The following is a 13,943-nucleotide window of genomic DNA, read 5'->3' as shown; positions in this document are numbered from 1 at the left end:
ATATTAGAATATTATTGAAAATAATAATAATATAAGCTGAAAATAGCCATGCATGTGAATGCTTTGAAGAAGTGAATAATTTAGAAATTATTGATTTTATAGTTTTTAGACGAAGACAGCATGGAACTTGTGGGAGTCGAATTATTATCTTCATAAAGATAATTATTTATTTTTAAACATCTCATGTTTTATTTTTTTCTATTAAAAAAAACTACCCTGAAATTTTAATAAAAAAATGAAACTTTGCATCAAAAGTGGACACTTACAGGCCTGTCCATATCACAAACAGACAAACGCCAAAGTTGCCATCAAATGCGGACATAAGTATTTTTGAACGGCTTGTGATATTTTCTTTTTTTCTTCTTTTCTTTCGACCATGTCCGATCCTAATAGGATCATATGGGCCTCCACACAGTGGAGGTTTGTATTGACAGATTTTGTTTTTACGAGAAATGGATGTCAGCCACTTGCTCAACCTATTAGGTCCATACTCTGACTCATACACAAATTGCAAAACAATATGTGTACTTGTCAGACCCAGGATTCGAACCTGAGACCCACGACGCAATAGGCCAACGCTTAAGCCGCGCGGCCGTCGTGGGAGTCAATTACAAAATTGTTATTATGTTGAATCTAATTTATTTAATGTGCTTCTGTACCTCCAAATATTATTGTTTTTTTCGTGTACCTATATATATACTTATTATATAATATTATGCTTCATTATTTGAAATGAAAAATCGGCTCTCCTGTAAAATTTAGTAAATGGCTTATGTACCACTTTGATACTCAGGTTTACTGCTCTATGTAAAAAGAGTCTTATTCGTGACATTCGATTATATTCCATCAACTTAGAATTTAGTTATTATTTTATTTTCATCGTACCTACCCTATTTGAATGATAATCGATCACCCACCAAACACTAAAACCATTGATAAATAATTTATGTAAAGACATAATAATATGATAAATGATTTCATGAATAGTAAATAATGAATCAATTGAAAATATAATTCCATTCATATTATAGAACAGTAAAGTTAACTTATGTAGAATTTAAAATTGCATATTTAACTTTTAAGTTCATTTAGTCAACCCGCTCATATTTATACTTATTCCTTTTGTATGTCACTTAAACATCGCAAAATTTTCATAAAATTAAAACTAAATTAATAAATTATATATATTTCAATGTCTTTTATTCAACTAAAAAGATTAAATAGCGTTATTTATTAAATGACACATCTATATTTTATAACATTACTGTAATATTTGGCTGAAGCTTTTGGAGTTCTGGTCCTGGCTGGTGAATCAAAATCGACGTAATATATTCCAAATCTTGCGCTGAAATGTAAAAATAAAATAGATCTTAATGCATTATTCGAATCCATATATTATTATACATAGATATGCCAAATAAAAAACCTTCTCTATTAGACGGAGCCTAAACATTATGTGAATAAGAAAAAATAGCCCATTGGGTACTGTTTAAATTAGATATAGGTAATTAATTAAATGCATTTCAAATTGCGGAGTTATATTTAAGGAAAACATCTCTATTCTTGTCCACATTAGTTATTAGATCCACGGAATCGGGCGATTCCATACAGTAATATTAATTGTATTACAATGCTGAATATGTGTAATTTTGACATTATACATGACAATATTATGTGGTAATTGTGGGTGAAAAGGCGTCACAAGTAGTCGTGAAATGATCGGGAAAGGGATGAATCGCGCAATGAAATCTCAATTTGAAATTACGCGTAGGTACATCGTAATTATTCATGCATTAGGCAAGTTCTCAGATTACTGATCTAAAAATATTAAAAAGAAAAATATTTTTTATTTAACATCAAAGATACTCTTACAATTCAAAATATTAATTCATTAAAGGATCGCATCTTATTATTACTTGCATTTTATTTTGAGGTCATGTTTCTTATTGAAATTGAGTTTAACAGCCCACGTGCTCGTCGTAGGTCAAAAATGAGTTTTTATTGTATTTTCAAACCATGATCCTGGACACTCCTTAAACGTTATAGATAATCTATTTATATAATTTTGAAGCCTTATTATCCTTTATAGTTATTTTAAACATTTGATGACTGCATAAAGTATTTTTGTTACATAAATTAGTATTCTTTTAAACCTCTCGCTCTAATGTTTTAGAATATAGTCATATTTCGGTACATAACTGTGCAGTGGTGTTAAGATTTTTTACATTTATTAATTTTTAAACGCATTTATAAAACCATTAGTATAATTTATTACTTTTTTTTGTACTAATTTATTGTACCGAAATATGACTATATTCTAAAACATTAGAGCGAGAGGTTTAAAAGAATACTATTTTATGTAACAAAAATACTTTATGCAGTCATCAAATGTTTAAAATAACTATAATGGATAATAAGACTTCAAAATTATATAGATAAATTATCTACAACGTTTAAGGAGTGTCCAGGATCATGGTTTGAAAATACAATAAAAACTCAATTTTGACCTTCGACGAGCATGTCCCCCCTTCAAATGAATAGAAAATATTTTTGACTAATTTATTTTTAAAAAACATCAATTAAATAAATGTATAACATAAAATCCTTTCTATTTATATCAAATCGAGCATCAATATTTAAACCATATCGAAATTAGATTTGATATAAACTAAAAGGATTTCAAGCTATACACATATATATTTTATTATAAAAATCGATGTTTTTTAAATTAATATTAAAGAAACAATGAATTGAGTACTCAAAAATCGTTTCTATACATTAGAGAAAACTTAATAAACTAAATGTGAATAATAAACATGAATACAAAATAATATGTCGTATTAAGATGGGATTCTTTAACAAATTCATAGATTTAATGTTCTTCACAGACATTCTTTTTAATGAATAATAAAAAATTTAAAAATTAACAATTTAAATTATAATCAAAACGCTAGCTTCGTATTTTACCGCCAGGTGTCTCTGGTAGGTGAAGTATTCACAAGATTTATTTGGATGGAATTATTTCAGATAAGTTACGTAGCTATGTCATTTTTAACGAAAAGGCAAAATAAAGACGGCGTGAGCTAGCCCATCATGTTTCAATTTAATTCAGCAACTTTAAAAAAATCAGACTACCAAATCAACAACATTAAACTGCTATATAATGTTTGAGGCTTTCACGGTTGTTTTTTATCGTAGTATATTCTTGGGTTTTCACCGTGTCTCCTTCTTCCTTCTTTACTCGACGTTTCGGGCTCGTTGCAGAGGCCATTATCAAGAGATATGTTTTATGATGAAATGTAGTGTATGTATGTGAATGTAAACGTTGCTCTAAGAAAGTCAAAAGGAATCCGATTATCTAAGAGCAAACGTTGTTCAGAGTAATCTGTCAATCATTACGACCGGAGATACTGGCTCGAATATTAGATTTTGCTGATAGTGCCGGAAGCCATGACGTTTTTAATCGTAATCCATCATCCCTATTAATGTTTTCAGGGTTTCTGTGGATTTCAATGGCCTCCTTTACCAATCGTGCGAAATATCCTTTATTCCGACCCAATATCTTGGTCTCGAAGTCAAATTTGTGCCCTGTATCCATCGAGTGCTCGGCAATTGCCGACATCGTGTAATTTTTAAGACGGTATGCTCTCTCGTGTTCACTCACACGCTTCACTCACACGCAAAAACACCACAGATACTATTTCCAGGATACTTCGGAAACATAATATTGAAACAATATTCTCAACATCGACAAAGGTCCGAAATATGCTAAGACCAGTAAAGGACTCACAGCCTTTGTACTCGGCAGGTGTATACCAGATAAGCTGTCGTGGATGCCCAAAAAAGTATATAGGCCAGACTTCTAGAACGGTACAGAAGCGTGTGAGTGAACACGAGAGAGCATACCGTCTTAAAAATTACACGATGTCGGCAATTGCCGAGCACTCGATGGATACAGGGCACAAATTTGACTTCGAGACCAAGATATTGGGTCGGAATAAAGGATATTTCGCACGATTGGTAAAGGAGGCCATTGAAATCCACAGAAACCCTGAAAACATTAATAGGGATGATGGATTACGATTAAAAACGTCATGGCTTCCGGCACTATCAGCAAAATCTAATATTCGAGCCAGTATCTCCGGTCGTAATGATTGACAGATTACTCTGAACAACGTTTGCTCTTAGATAATCGGATTCCTTTTGACTTTCTTAGAGCAACGTTTACATTCACATACATACACTACATTTCATCATAAAACATATCTCTTGATAATGGCCTCTGCAACGAGCCCGAAACGTCGAGTAAAGAAGGAAGAAGGAGACACGGTGAAAACCCAAGAATATACTACGATATTAAACTGCTAGTTGGTCGTGATTTTTTTTAAAATTTTTGGCAGTACCTACACATAAACAAAAAATATTACTTACGTGTATCCATCTCTCCATTCAAAGTTATCCATCAAACTCCAAACCGCGTACGTTGTCACATTACAGCCATCATCAATTGCATCCAAAAGTGCATTTAAATACCCTCGGTAGAAGTTGACTCTTCCCGTGTCATTCAATGTTCCAGGTTTATCGGAAAATCCGTTTTCCAAAATCATTATTTCTGGGTTGCCATAGTTATTTTTTACCCAGTTGAGTAGTTTTGTGAAACCCCACGGAACATCCTGAAAGTACAGAAAAAACACAGAATAAATAGCATTACTCAATTTACTCGATAAGCGTATATAAATCGTCAAAACCTAATAATAGATCATTAGTAATTATAAACAATAAAAATACTACACTCAAGAGGTTTAAAATCGTCCATTCTGGGAACAATGGTAATGTAGTATTATTGATAAGGTAGGGGGTTTTTTACAAACACTTTAACTATTCATAATTTGTTTGTAATACTTTTTTTATTGTGATCCTTGACTTAATAGATAGGTGATAAAGTTTGTACCTACTTTATTATATTGATTTGTTATATAAGTTAGAGTTAATTGTATTCGTTGTCAGTGTGTATGTGCCTTTTGGTGAGTGTACACAGTGCCTGATGATGCCGAAAGGCGAAATCCGGGTCGCAAAAAACGACTAAAATGGAATTGTAAGAAACTTAAATCCATTATAATTTACTTTTAATAAGATTAGAGATAAACAGTACTACAAAGTGTGGTGCATGATTATCTAATCCACTTCAGATACACTGCTGGATACACCTCTCCTTCCTATATACATTCTTCTTGGTTCTTACTCTTTTACTCGTTGCTACATATTTGTGATAATCTTGCTTATCACATCGATACTGCGTTTTATGAACACCGTGTGAAAAAGATTGATTAAATAATTAAAATAAATTTAAAAAAAAATAAGATTAAACGAAAAATTCTCACGTATAACCAGTCGCTCTCTCCTTGCGGCCAGCTTTCCTCTACGAAGATATCAGCATTGCGATCATCCTCATACGATGGCACGACATTCCCTAAGTCTTTTGATGGCGCTCTGACTATTCTTGTGGTGTAGTGGTTTAGCCCGATGAAGTCATAAGTTCCTTGAATGAACTTCACTTCTTCTTTGGTGAAGCTTGGTAATCGAGATCTACTGTAGCCTTGCTCGTGACTTCGTTTAGCTACTGCGTCCTTCATAACCCGAGGATAGTCTCCATCTTTAGAGAATATTGGGTTACCGTACCATCCTACCTGAAATATGATTTTTTTTAAATTTATTTAGGTCAACCAACAGGATCAATTACATAGGATACGTATGAATATAATATAGAGAAAAAAATATGTGATGGTCCCAATAATAGGCGGACACAAAAAGGTTAATAAATCAAATTAAAAAATATCAAATATTATGGTCAGTTGTAATGAATATGATTGGAGAATTATTAAAATCGTTAAAGAAAAATAGGGAGAGAAAAAAAATCGGTGTGTGTACGCGCGTTAGAAGTTATACTTCTTTGGCGTAACAAAACAAAAACTTGTGATAAACTAGATTCTTTGACTAGCTCTTAATTATCTTGTTAAATTACACACTCAAGAAAAAGGACCGTTTATTGGAATGCCGTTGGTTTATTTCTATACACTTTAACTTCATATTACTGAATTATATAATGGTTACTTGCTGTTTTTATTTTTAAAGTACCAAATGTCAATCTGACGTTTAATCGTTTGTTTACGTAAGGAATTGCAAATGGCAGACAATAATAAATTCGCTGCCTAGGCAATGGAACAACTCTAAACTATAATATTATACTGTATAATCGTCACGATTGCAGTATCATACTGTGGCGTAAAGGTAGTGCGTTTGGCTGATAACCGAACAATCGGTGGTTCGAATCTAATCGAGTGCATTTTTTTTCGTGTGAAAAAATAAATTATGTGTTACATGTCACACGTCAAAAATACACTCTGATCTGATTTCACAAACGCGCCAAAAGAAGTATAACTTCAAAAAAATACAATAAAAATAAAAATAAGCAGTCGTCCAGATACAATAATTAGTCATGGATTTTGGAGCAACTTAATTTGAAAGAGGTAAGAGAACAGATCCACTCGATCACTGTGAAGATTCAAAGTTCTGCAAAGTCCGGAAAATTGTAACCTAAATTGGTTTTATATGTATGAACGTATAAACGTGAGAAATGTGAGGACGAATATTGACTCTTGGTACATTAAATTTAATGTAAGGCTGTATAGTATACCGTCATCTCTATACGATAAGAAAGCTCACGGCGATCTGTGCCTGAGTCAGCTGGCATTGCATACTGTTCATTCACCATTCTTATCTTAAAAATGCAATGGTAGTGTGCAAGCTTATAATACTATATTTTGTCACCAATCACATAACACGCAAAATAGAGAAAGAAGATTGTCGCATTTGAAACATGGTGCTGGTGGCTAATGTTGAAAGTGTCTTAAAAACCAAAGGGATACAATGAGTCCACATTCTATACTCCTTTCGGTTTTCATGCACTCAAGTAGGTTGTTATCAGATTTCTCTAGAAAATGCTGGCGGATGGTTAAATTCTCTGGGTCATAATCCAGTCATGATGTCCCAATGATTTTAAACTTTGACCCTACATTCAAAGTGGTTGCACGTATACACTCAACGGCAGTGGCGACGGGAGGAGGTAGGCTGTTAAGATCCGCCATAAATAGTGCACATTAAACTTTTTCAGTCATACGTATTTGTTTTCATTGAACTAAGACTACAATAATAAAATTGAGAGATGGTATTGGTTATATTTAACAATTCAATTGAACCTTGCGAAAACTAAGCAGTAATAGATAGATAATAGTAAAACAAAGTTTAGTGCAAAGTGTATTTCAGTGTAGGTATATTTAGTGCAGTTGTATGTCCAGTTTTTGTCGAAACTGAGTTAACGTACACAAAATGTTCGTCTGCATCATATTATTTTTATGCTGTAAAAATATTATGTGGCCAAATAAGATATATGAGAAGATACTGTATCATTTAAACACACAATATGTCTATTTATCATGCATCTCAAATTTTAAACTTCGATTTTATCAATAAATACTTAACTGGATATACAATGTTTTTGCACTAAACCATCGAAATACTCGTCTATCTATAAAATATCTAAAATTATGCAATTAAATCATACATAACTTCGGATATTTGATAGATAGAATAATATTGTGTTTTCTATTATAGCTTGGCTTAGTGAGGGCTTAATGAATTGAAAAAAATGAACCAACAATATGTGCAGGTAATTTATGTAATCTTAATCTAACAAAAACAAACAAGAATGAATGAAAAGGGGTGCACAATTTTGTTGTATCCCCCAAAATATACCCAAATTATTATGGTTTGGTATTGCAGGGTTTAATTGATTTTTAAAAACTAACCGATACTAACTGTAAATTGTAGTCTTAGTTTAAAAAAAAAGAAATACGTAAGTACAACAAAGTTTAAAGTGCACTATTTATGGCGGATCTTAACAGCCTACCTCCGCCCTTCGCCACTGCTCAACGGTTAGCAATATTATGTAGAAATAAAATAATCAAGCGTGAAAAACAAACAATTAAATTGACATAATATTAATTAATAATTAATTCTTTGCTGACCTCAAATTCGACTGCTTTGAGAGCTGCTGCTACATTTTCGGGCGAATCGTCAACCGGCTCGTGCCAACGTGCACTCAGCGTCAGTGCAATTCTTCCTGATAACAAACAAGTATATTTAGGTGACTATTCTAATTCAAGGTTACATTAGTAATCTTAAACGTGTTATGAGACAAATAATAATTATAAATTCTATATTAATTTATACAACTTTTAACGTTTTTTAACCCACATTATTTAAAAACGTTATCTCATTAAAAAAAACACATTCTTTTAATCGACCAGAATACTAATAAACTGTGAAATATATTTTTTCGCTTACTTGTATAGAGTCAATAAACAAACATCTTTTGCGGTGTATAAGTTCACCAGAAATATGATTAATTAATACTTTATACTGCCCTTCTAAGGAAGATGGCAGTAACTGACTCTCACACGCTTTCGAGATAAATGACATAATGTGTTTTTTTTTCTTCAAATTTTAGTACTGTGAATAATTAATAAAAAATATTTTTTATTAGTAGGAAATTAAAATACAAACAAAGTATAAGAAACAAGCAGTAACTGCAATAAATATGTTTAATTACTGCCTTTATGCTAAGAAATGTGCTATTATTTTAGCAGATGTCCATTTTTCACTAAGGATCATACTGATTTTAAAGTGAACAGAATATGTTATAGCTTTCAATACTATTACCTAACGGATGGCATTCATAACTCAATTTCACAAATATGTGAGTCACTACCTTCTTCATTGGAAGGGCAGTATAATATTACTGTTAATAATTAGTGTTCACACAAGTGGAATCGGGGGGAAGGGGTCGAATCACTTATTCCCTATTTGCGTAATATGTCAACCAGAGTATACATCCCGCGGTGCATCCTAAATATATGCGCTGATCACCCAGTAGCTATCCAAATATTCCAAATGATAATTTCAGGTATGCCGTATTTCAGCATACATCTTTAACCACAGAACAGATAATAAATAGAATACCGATAGGCTATATTCAATACGCCGCACGTTGAAGCAGGGTTTTTGAATGTGTGAGTGTCCTACGAAAATGAAGCACGCATTATGCACGTGCAATAGTGTGTGTAACACACCAACATTAAATGAGCGTAAATGCATAAACCGAGAGCAGTTTTCAGTACTAGACGTACAACGTATTCTTGACACGTGTGTAAGTTTAACCCGGATTCTTCCTTACTCGAGACGGTTACCTGCTATCGCCTTACCCGTTGGGTATTTCAGTTCCCATTATTTCTGAGTTCCCTGTCTTTAACCTTATCACTACCAGCCAATTTTTCCTAAGTGGACACGTGTAGGCCAGCTATTTTCGGAATAAAATAAATCCTTTAAAAAATATAAAATAGGAACGGAATGACACATTTTTGTGAAAACTTAGTAACACAACATATTTATCGAGTTTATCGTGAATATTTTCACACTAAAATGATAAATATTGTTTAGAAAATATACACATAAGTTATGACGTTTACAAGAAGTGGCACGGATCAAGTTAACTAGCTGTGTGATTCAAACGTATTAGACTTTGTTGGGTTAACTAATAAATTAAGGAAAGCATCTTACCATTTTGATGCGGTCTAAACTCCTTGTCGTACAAATGATAAGCCCTGGCATGCGAAAGAAGGAGTGTATGTGCGCATAAATAGTCCGCGAGTCCTGACCTCTTCAAAGCTGGTACTGTAGTTTCTCGTCCGTATCCACCAAGGCAAACCAGCTCGGGCTCATTGAACGTCAGCCATTCCTTTACTCTGTCACCAAATAGTTCAAAAGCGACCCTCGCATAATCTTCAAAGTAGTTTGCCATCAAAGGGTTGGACCAACCGCCGAGCTCTTGCAGATTTTGAGGCAAATCCCAGTGATATATCGTCACCATTGGAGTAATATCATTTGCCAGAAGTTCGTTAATTAAGGTATTGTAATAATTAACACCCCCTTGGTTTATTTTATCATTGAAACCTGTGGGTAGTATTCGACTCCATGAAATAGAAAAGCGGTAAAAGTTTAAACCAAGTTCTTTCATCATTTCAATGTCTCTTTTATAAAGATGGTACGAGTCGCAGGCGATGTCACCATTTCCGCTCTCGTCTATAAACTCTGGTCTTGCGTGAATTGCGTGATCCCAAATATTTTCACCTTTTCCTGAAAATATGAATAGTATTAATAAAGTAATACCATTAATAAAATTATTAATAAAATATATATACCTACATGTTTTCATATCAGTGGCAAAGGGTAGAGGTAGGCTGTGAACATCCGCCATAAATAGTCCACATTAAACTTTGTTAATCATACGTATTTGTTTTTATTGAACTAAAACTACAATTGACAGATGGTATTGGTTAGTTTTTAAAAATCAATTAAACCCTGCGAAACCCAAGCCATAATATTAGTTTTGGTATATTTTGGGCGATACGACAAAATTGTGCATACTTTTTCATTCATACTTATTTGTTTTCGTTGAATTAAGAATACCATATATTATTACTGTTCATTTTTTTAATTAATTAAGCCCTGCCTCTAAAACAAACTATAATAGGTACATAAGACATAATATTCTATCCATACAATATCCAAAGTTATATATGATTTATATATAGACGAGTATTTTTTGACTATTATCTATTATTGCTTGGATTTCACAGGGTTTAGTTGAATTTTAAAAACTAATAAACACTATCTATACATTGTAGTCTTAGTTTAATAAAAACAAATACGTATGACTGACAAAGTTTAGTGCGCACTATTTATGTCAGATCTTAATAGCCTACCTCCACCCTTCGCCACTGATATCAAATATATTATGTTTTTCAGTTATTTCAAGTAGAATATTCGCACTGCTAAATAAACGCCCCCTCTTGATAGTTTTAAATACACATGCTCCAATCTGAGGGTGTCAGACCATGTTATAATAAACAAGGAAATCTTTATAAACCTCCTGGAAATCAAACAAACTCTTCTTAAAATCACTGTAGAAAATATAAAGCCAAGTTAAATAATTACAAGATAAAAAGAACTTTTTATATACAACGTTTTTAAATTTTCTGTTGAATCATATAAACTAGACTTGACCAGCTTAAACAATAGTAAAAATTTGTACTTGATGGAAATAATAGGTACTGAAATGTTATATTGATTTCCATAGTAACGCACGTATATACTAATAATTTAGTTGGTAGGACCCCAGACCCTAGCAACCAATAATAGTGGATTGAATTACGGATTTCTTCAGAAATAACTTTTCACACAAAACAGAATTAACTGATAATGAATTCAATTTTACTTAAATATGGCTAAAAGTATTAAAATAATGCATTGGCATCGTGTTCTGATATATTCTAAAAGTTAGTTAAAAATCGATTGCAAGATTTGTACCGGATAAACAACCATCGGACAAATAAGAATACGGCCTAATAAAAACGCTGTAAAATATGTGTCTATTATAATGTCCCTTTAGATTATGTTTTCGCATTATTACACAGGTTAGACGAAAATTAAAATGAATCCATGAAAACTAATAAAATTACCATCCTCATTCCACCCTCCTTCGATTTGATAAGCGGCCGTAGCAGCTCCAAATCTGAAGATTTTAGGAAACTGGCGTTGCAAAGCATAACTAGACGAATTTATTCTGTAAAGTAAAAACAAAATAAACATGATTATTTTTTAAATAATAAAGTTTCGCCAGTGAAAATAATAAAACATAATTATAATCATAAAAACTAAGTAAATTGGGTACTTACACTGTGAAAAATATGCACAAAATAACTTTCAGTCTAATCATAATTTTTGTTTTGAAGAATAATTACTGTTACTCCTTAGAAATATCACGTGAAACAGGACATAATACTGTGTAACGTTTATATATAAATATTTATGTTAATACGATTTTGTTTTATTTTTGCACATAGCAAAAAGAATATTTTATTCTATGAATTTAATGCATTGAAACAAGTTTCCTCAAGGTCGTTAATAGTAAGATGCTATAAAAACTATAAGATAATTAAAATAAACATGTTATCGTGTGGGCATTTATGTGAAGAGACTCACGATTATTATATTTGTTTTTCAATTCGGCTGAAGTTGAAAGTATAAAAAATAATATAAAACAAGTTTTCAAACAATGTAGGTAGGTACTTTAATAGAGGCTAAGCGATCGTTAAAAGTGTCCGGGCGAAAAAGATTAATATTAATCATTGAATCGATATTAAGTATGATTATAATCCCATACTAAATTATATCAATATGAACATATTATAATTATATGTTAAGTCTAAAACAATGATAATTACATCGTAAATTATGGCATCATCATCAGCGTTGCTAATTTAGCGTATTTTTCGATAGTTAGCTTGCAAAAAATGCATCTGGCTTGTGGCGTTTTCAATAGCGTTTTTTGATGCCTCCCACAGCTTTAAATGAGTTGAAAAAACGATACATATTAAGTTTGTTTATTTTTACGCGCATCACATTTCTGACTATTAAGATACCTAATGATGGTAGGTCGGTACATAATTTAGTGAGAAATAAAAGACGATGAAAAAATTTCATGCAATATTTAATGTTTTTGTATATTATTCAGAATCTCCGCGTATATAAAATAATAATTTACCAATTATTCATCTAAAAGGTAATTCTCTATGTCTGTCATGAAACATGAAAATTCAAACATGAAATGAAGCTTGAACGCCGTTGACACACTAAATAGTGTATTATATTTCTTTTAAAATGTATGGTTTTTTATTCGTATCGACATTTATCGATATTTGTACTGTTTGCGATATGCAGATTATTGACTTCGTTCTTGGTAGAATAAGTAAATGTACTTGCAATTTTATTTTCAAGAAAGCTAGCGTTTTTTCCTGCCAAAGAGATTGTTTTCATACCTCGTCTGGCATGTTTTTATCAACGATAGTTGGAAACACTGATCATCATATAACATAGATGATGCCGATTTTTTATACATTATGACCTTAACGTACTTATATCAGTGATTTTTTAGTAAACCACATAAGGCTCCATCTGATATAAGAAGGTTTCTTCAAAATCCTCGGATAATGAATGCCTTACAAAATAAATATTCTGAAAAAGTTTGAGACATAAATACAACATTAAACTGATAACTGATATTACAACTATAAACTAGTTGACACCCGATCACCTGGTTTGCTATCCAGTATGCCGTCGGTGGATGGAGTCTTTCCATTCTTGCTGCGTGGTCCCCCCATCGAAGTCTATCATGCACAATTTTGCAGGTATAATTTTCTTGGAAGAGGTTGTAAAGCTTCAGGTTATGTTACATACGCCATTCACCTCTTTCTAGTAAGAGGCCATAATATATCCTATGCATGACCTTTTTCTCAAATATATTAAGCACATACTCACATACATTAGTGACAGTCCAACAGCGTGACTTGTATGTCGGAGTCTGTGTATGATGGGAGAGAAATTTAGGGATTCCAATTAACCGGGGTAAAAATACTACCCGGTTAACGGTTAATTTAGGTATAAGGTACTCACCGGTTATAACCGAAATATTTTTTTTATATGTATGTAGGTACGTTTATTTGTTAAAATAGTATGTATATCTTATGAAAGCAATAATAAATTATAAAGAATAATAAAATGCACGAAAAAAATAGGTAAAATTAATTGTATTTTAAAATATTAGAATACAAGATTCTACATAGATTATAGTTAATATACAAAGAATAAAGAATGTACATAAGTAGGTAAAAATATCAAATTGAAAATACAATCGATTGTTCTCAGATAGGTATGTACTCGTATACAATAAAAATAATGCATGAGTATATAGTGCATGTACATTATGC

General features: G+C 32.0%; 1 protein-coding gene across 1 annotated transcript; it reads right to left on the bottom strand.

Moving 5' to 3' along the window:
* Nucleotides 1-1,178: 1,178 nt before the first annotated feature.
* Nucleotides 1,179-11,950, bottom strand: LOC147072575 (myrosinase 1-like). The gene is made up of 7 exons (XM_085946993.1): nucleotides 11,853-11,950; nucleotides 11,637-11,740; nucleotides 9,676-10,251; nucleotides 8,085-8,179; nucleotides 5,382-5,687; nucleotides 4,432-4,673; nucleotides 1,179-1,345 (listed from the first exon to the last, which is right to left on the bottom strand). Exons 1-7 carry the CDS (start codon nucleotides 11,891-11,893, stop codon nucleotides 1,234-1,236), a joined length of 1,476 nt encoding a protein of 491 aa, XP_085803119.1. The 5' UTR covers nucleotides 11,894-11,950; the 3' UTR covers nucleotides 1,179-1,233.
* Between the last annotated feature and the right edge of the window lie 1,993 nt (nucleotides 11,951-13,943).

Source organism: Rhyacophila brunnea, unplaced genomic scaffold (assembly GCF_057557595.1).
Source record: "Rhyacophila brunnea isolate RB1 unplaced genomic scaffold, BYU_Rbru_1.0 scaffold_2, whole genome shotgun sequence".
Taxonomy (NCBI): Eukaryota; Metazoa; Arthropoda; class Insecta; order Trichoptera; family Rhyacophilidae; genus Rhyacophila; species Rhyacophila brunnea.
This window is presented reverse-complemented; position numbering and strand designations above follow the sequence as displayed.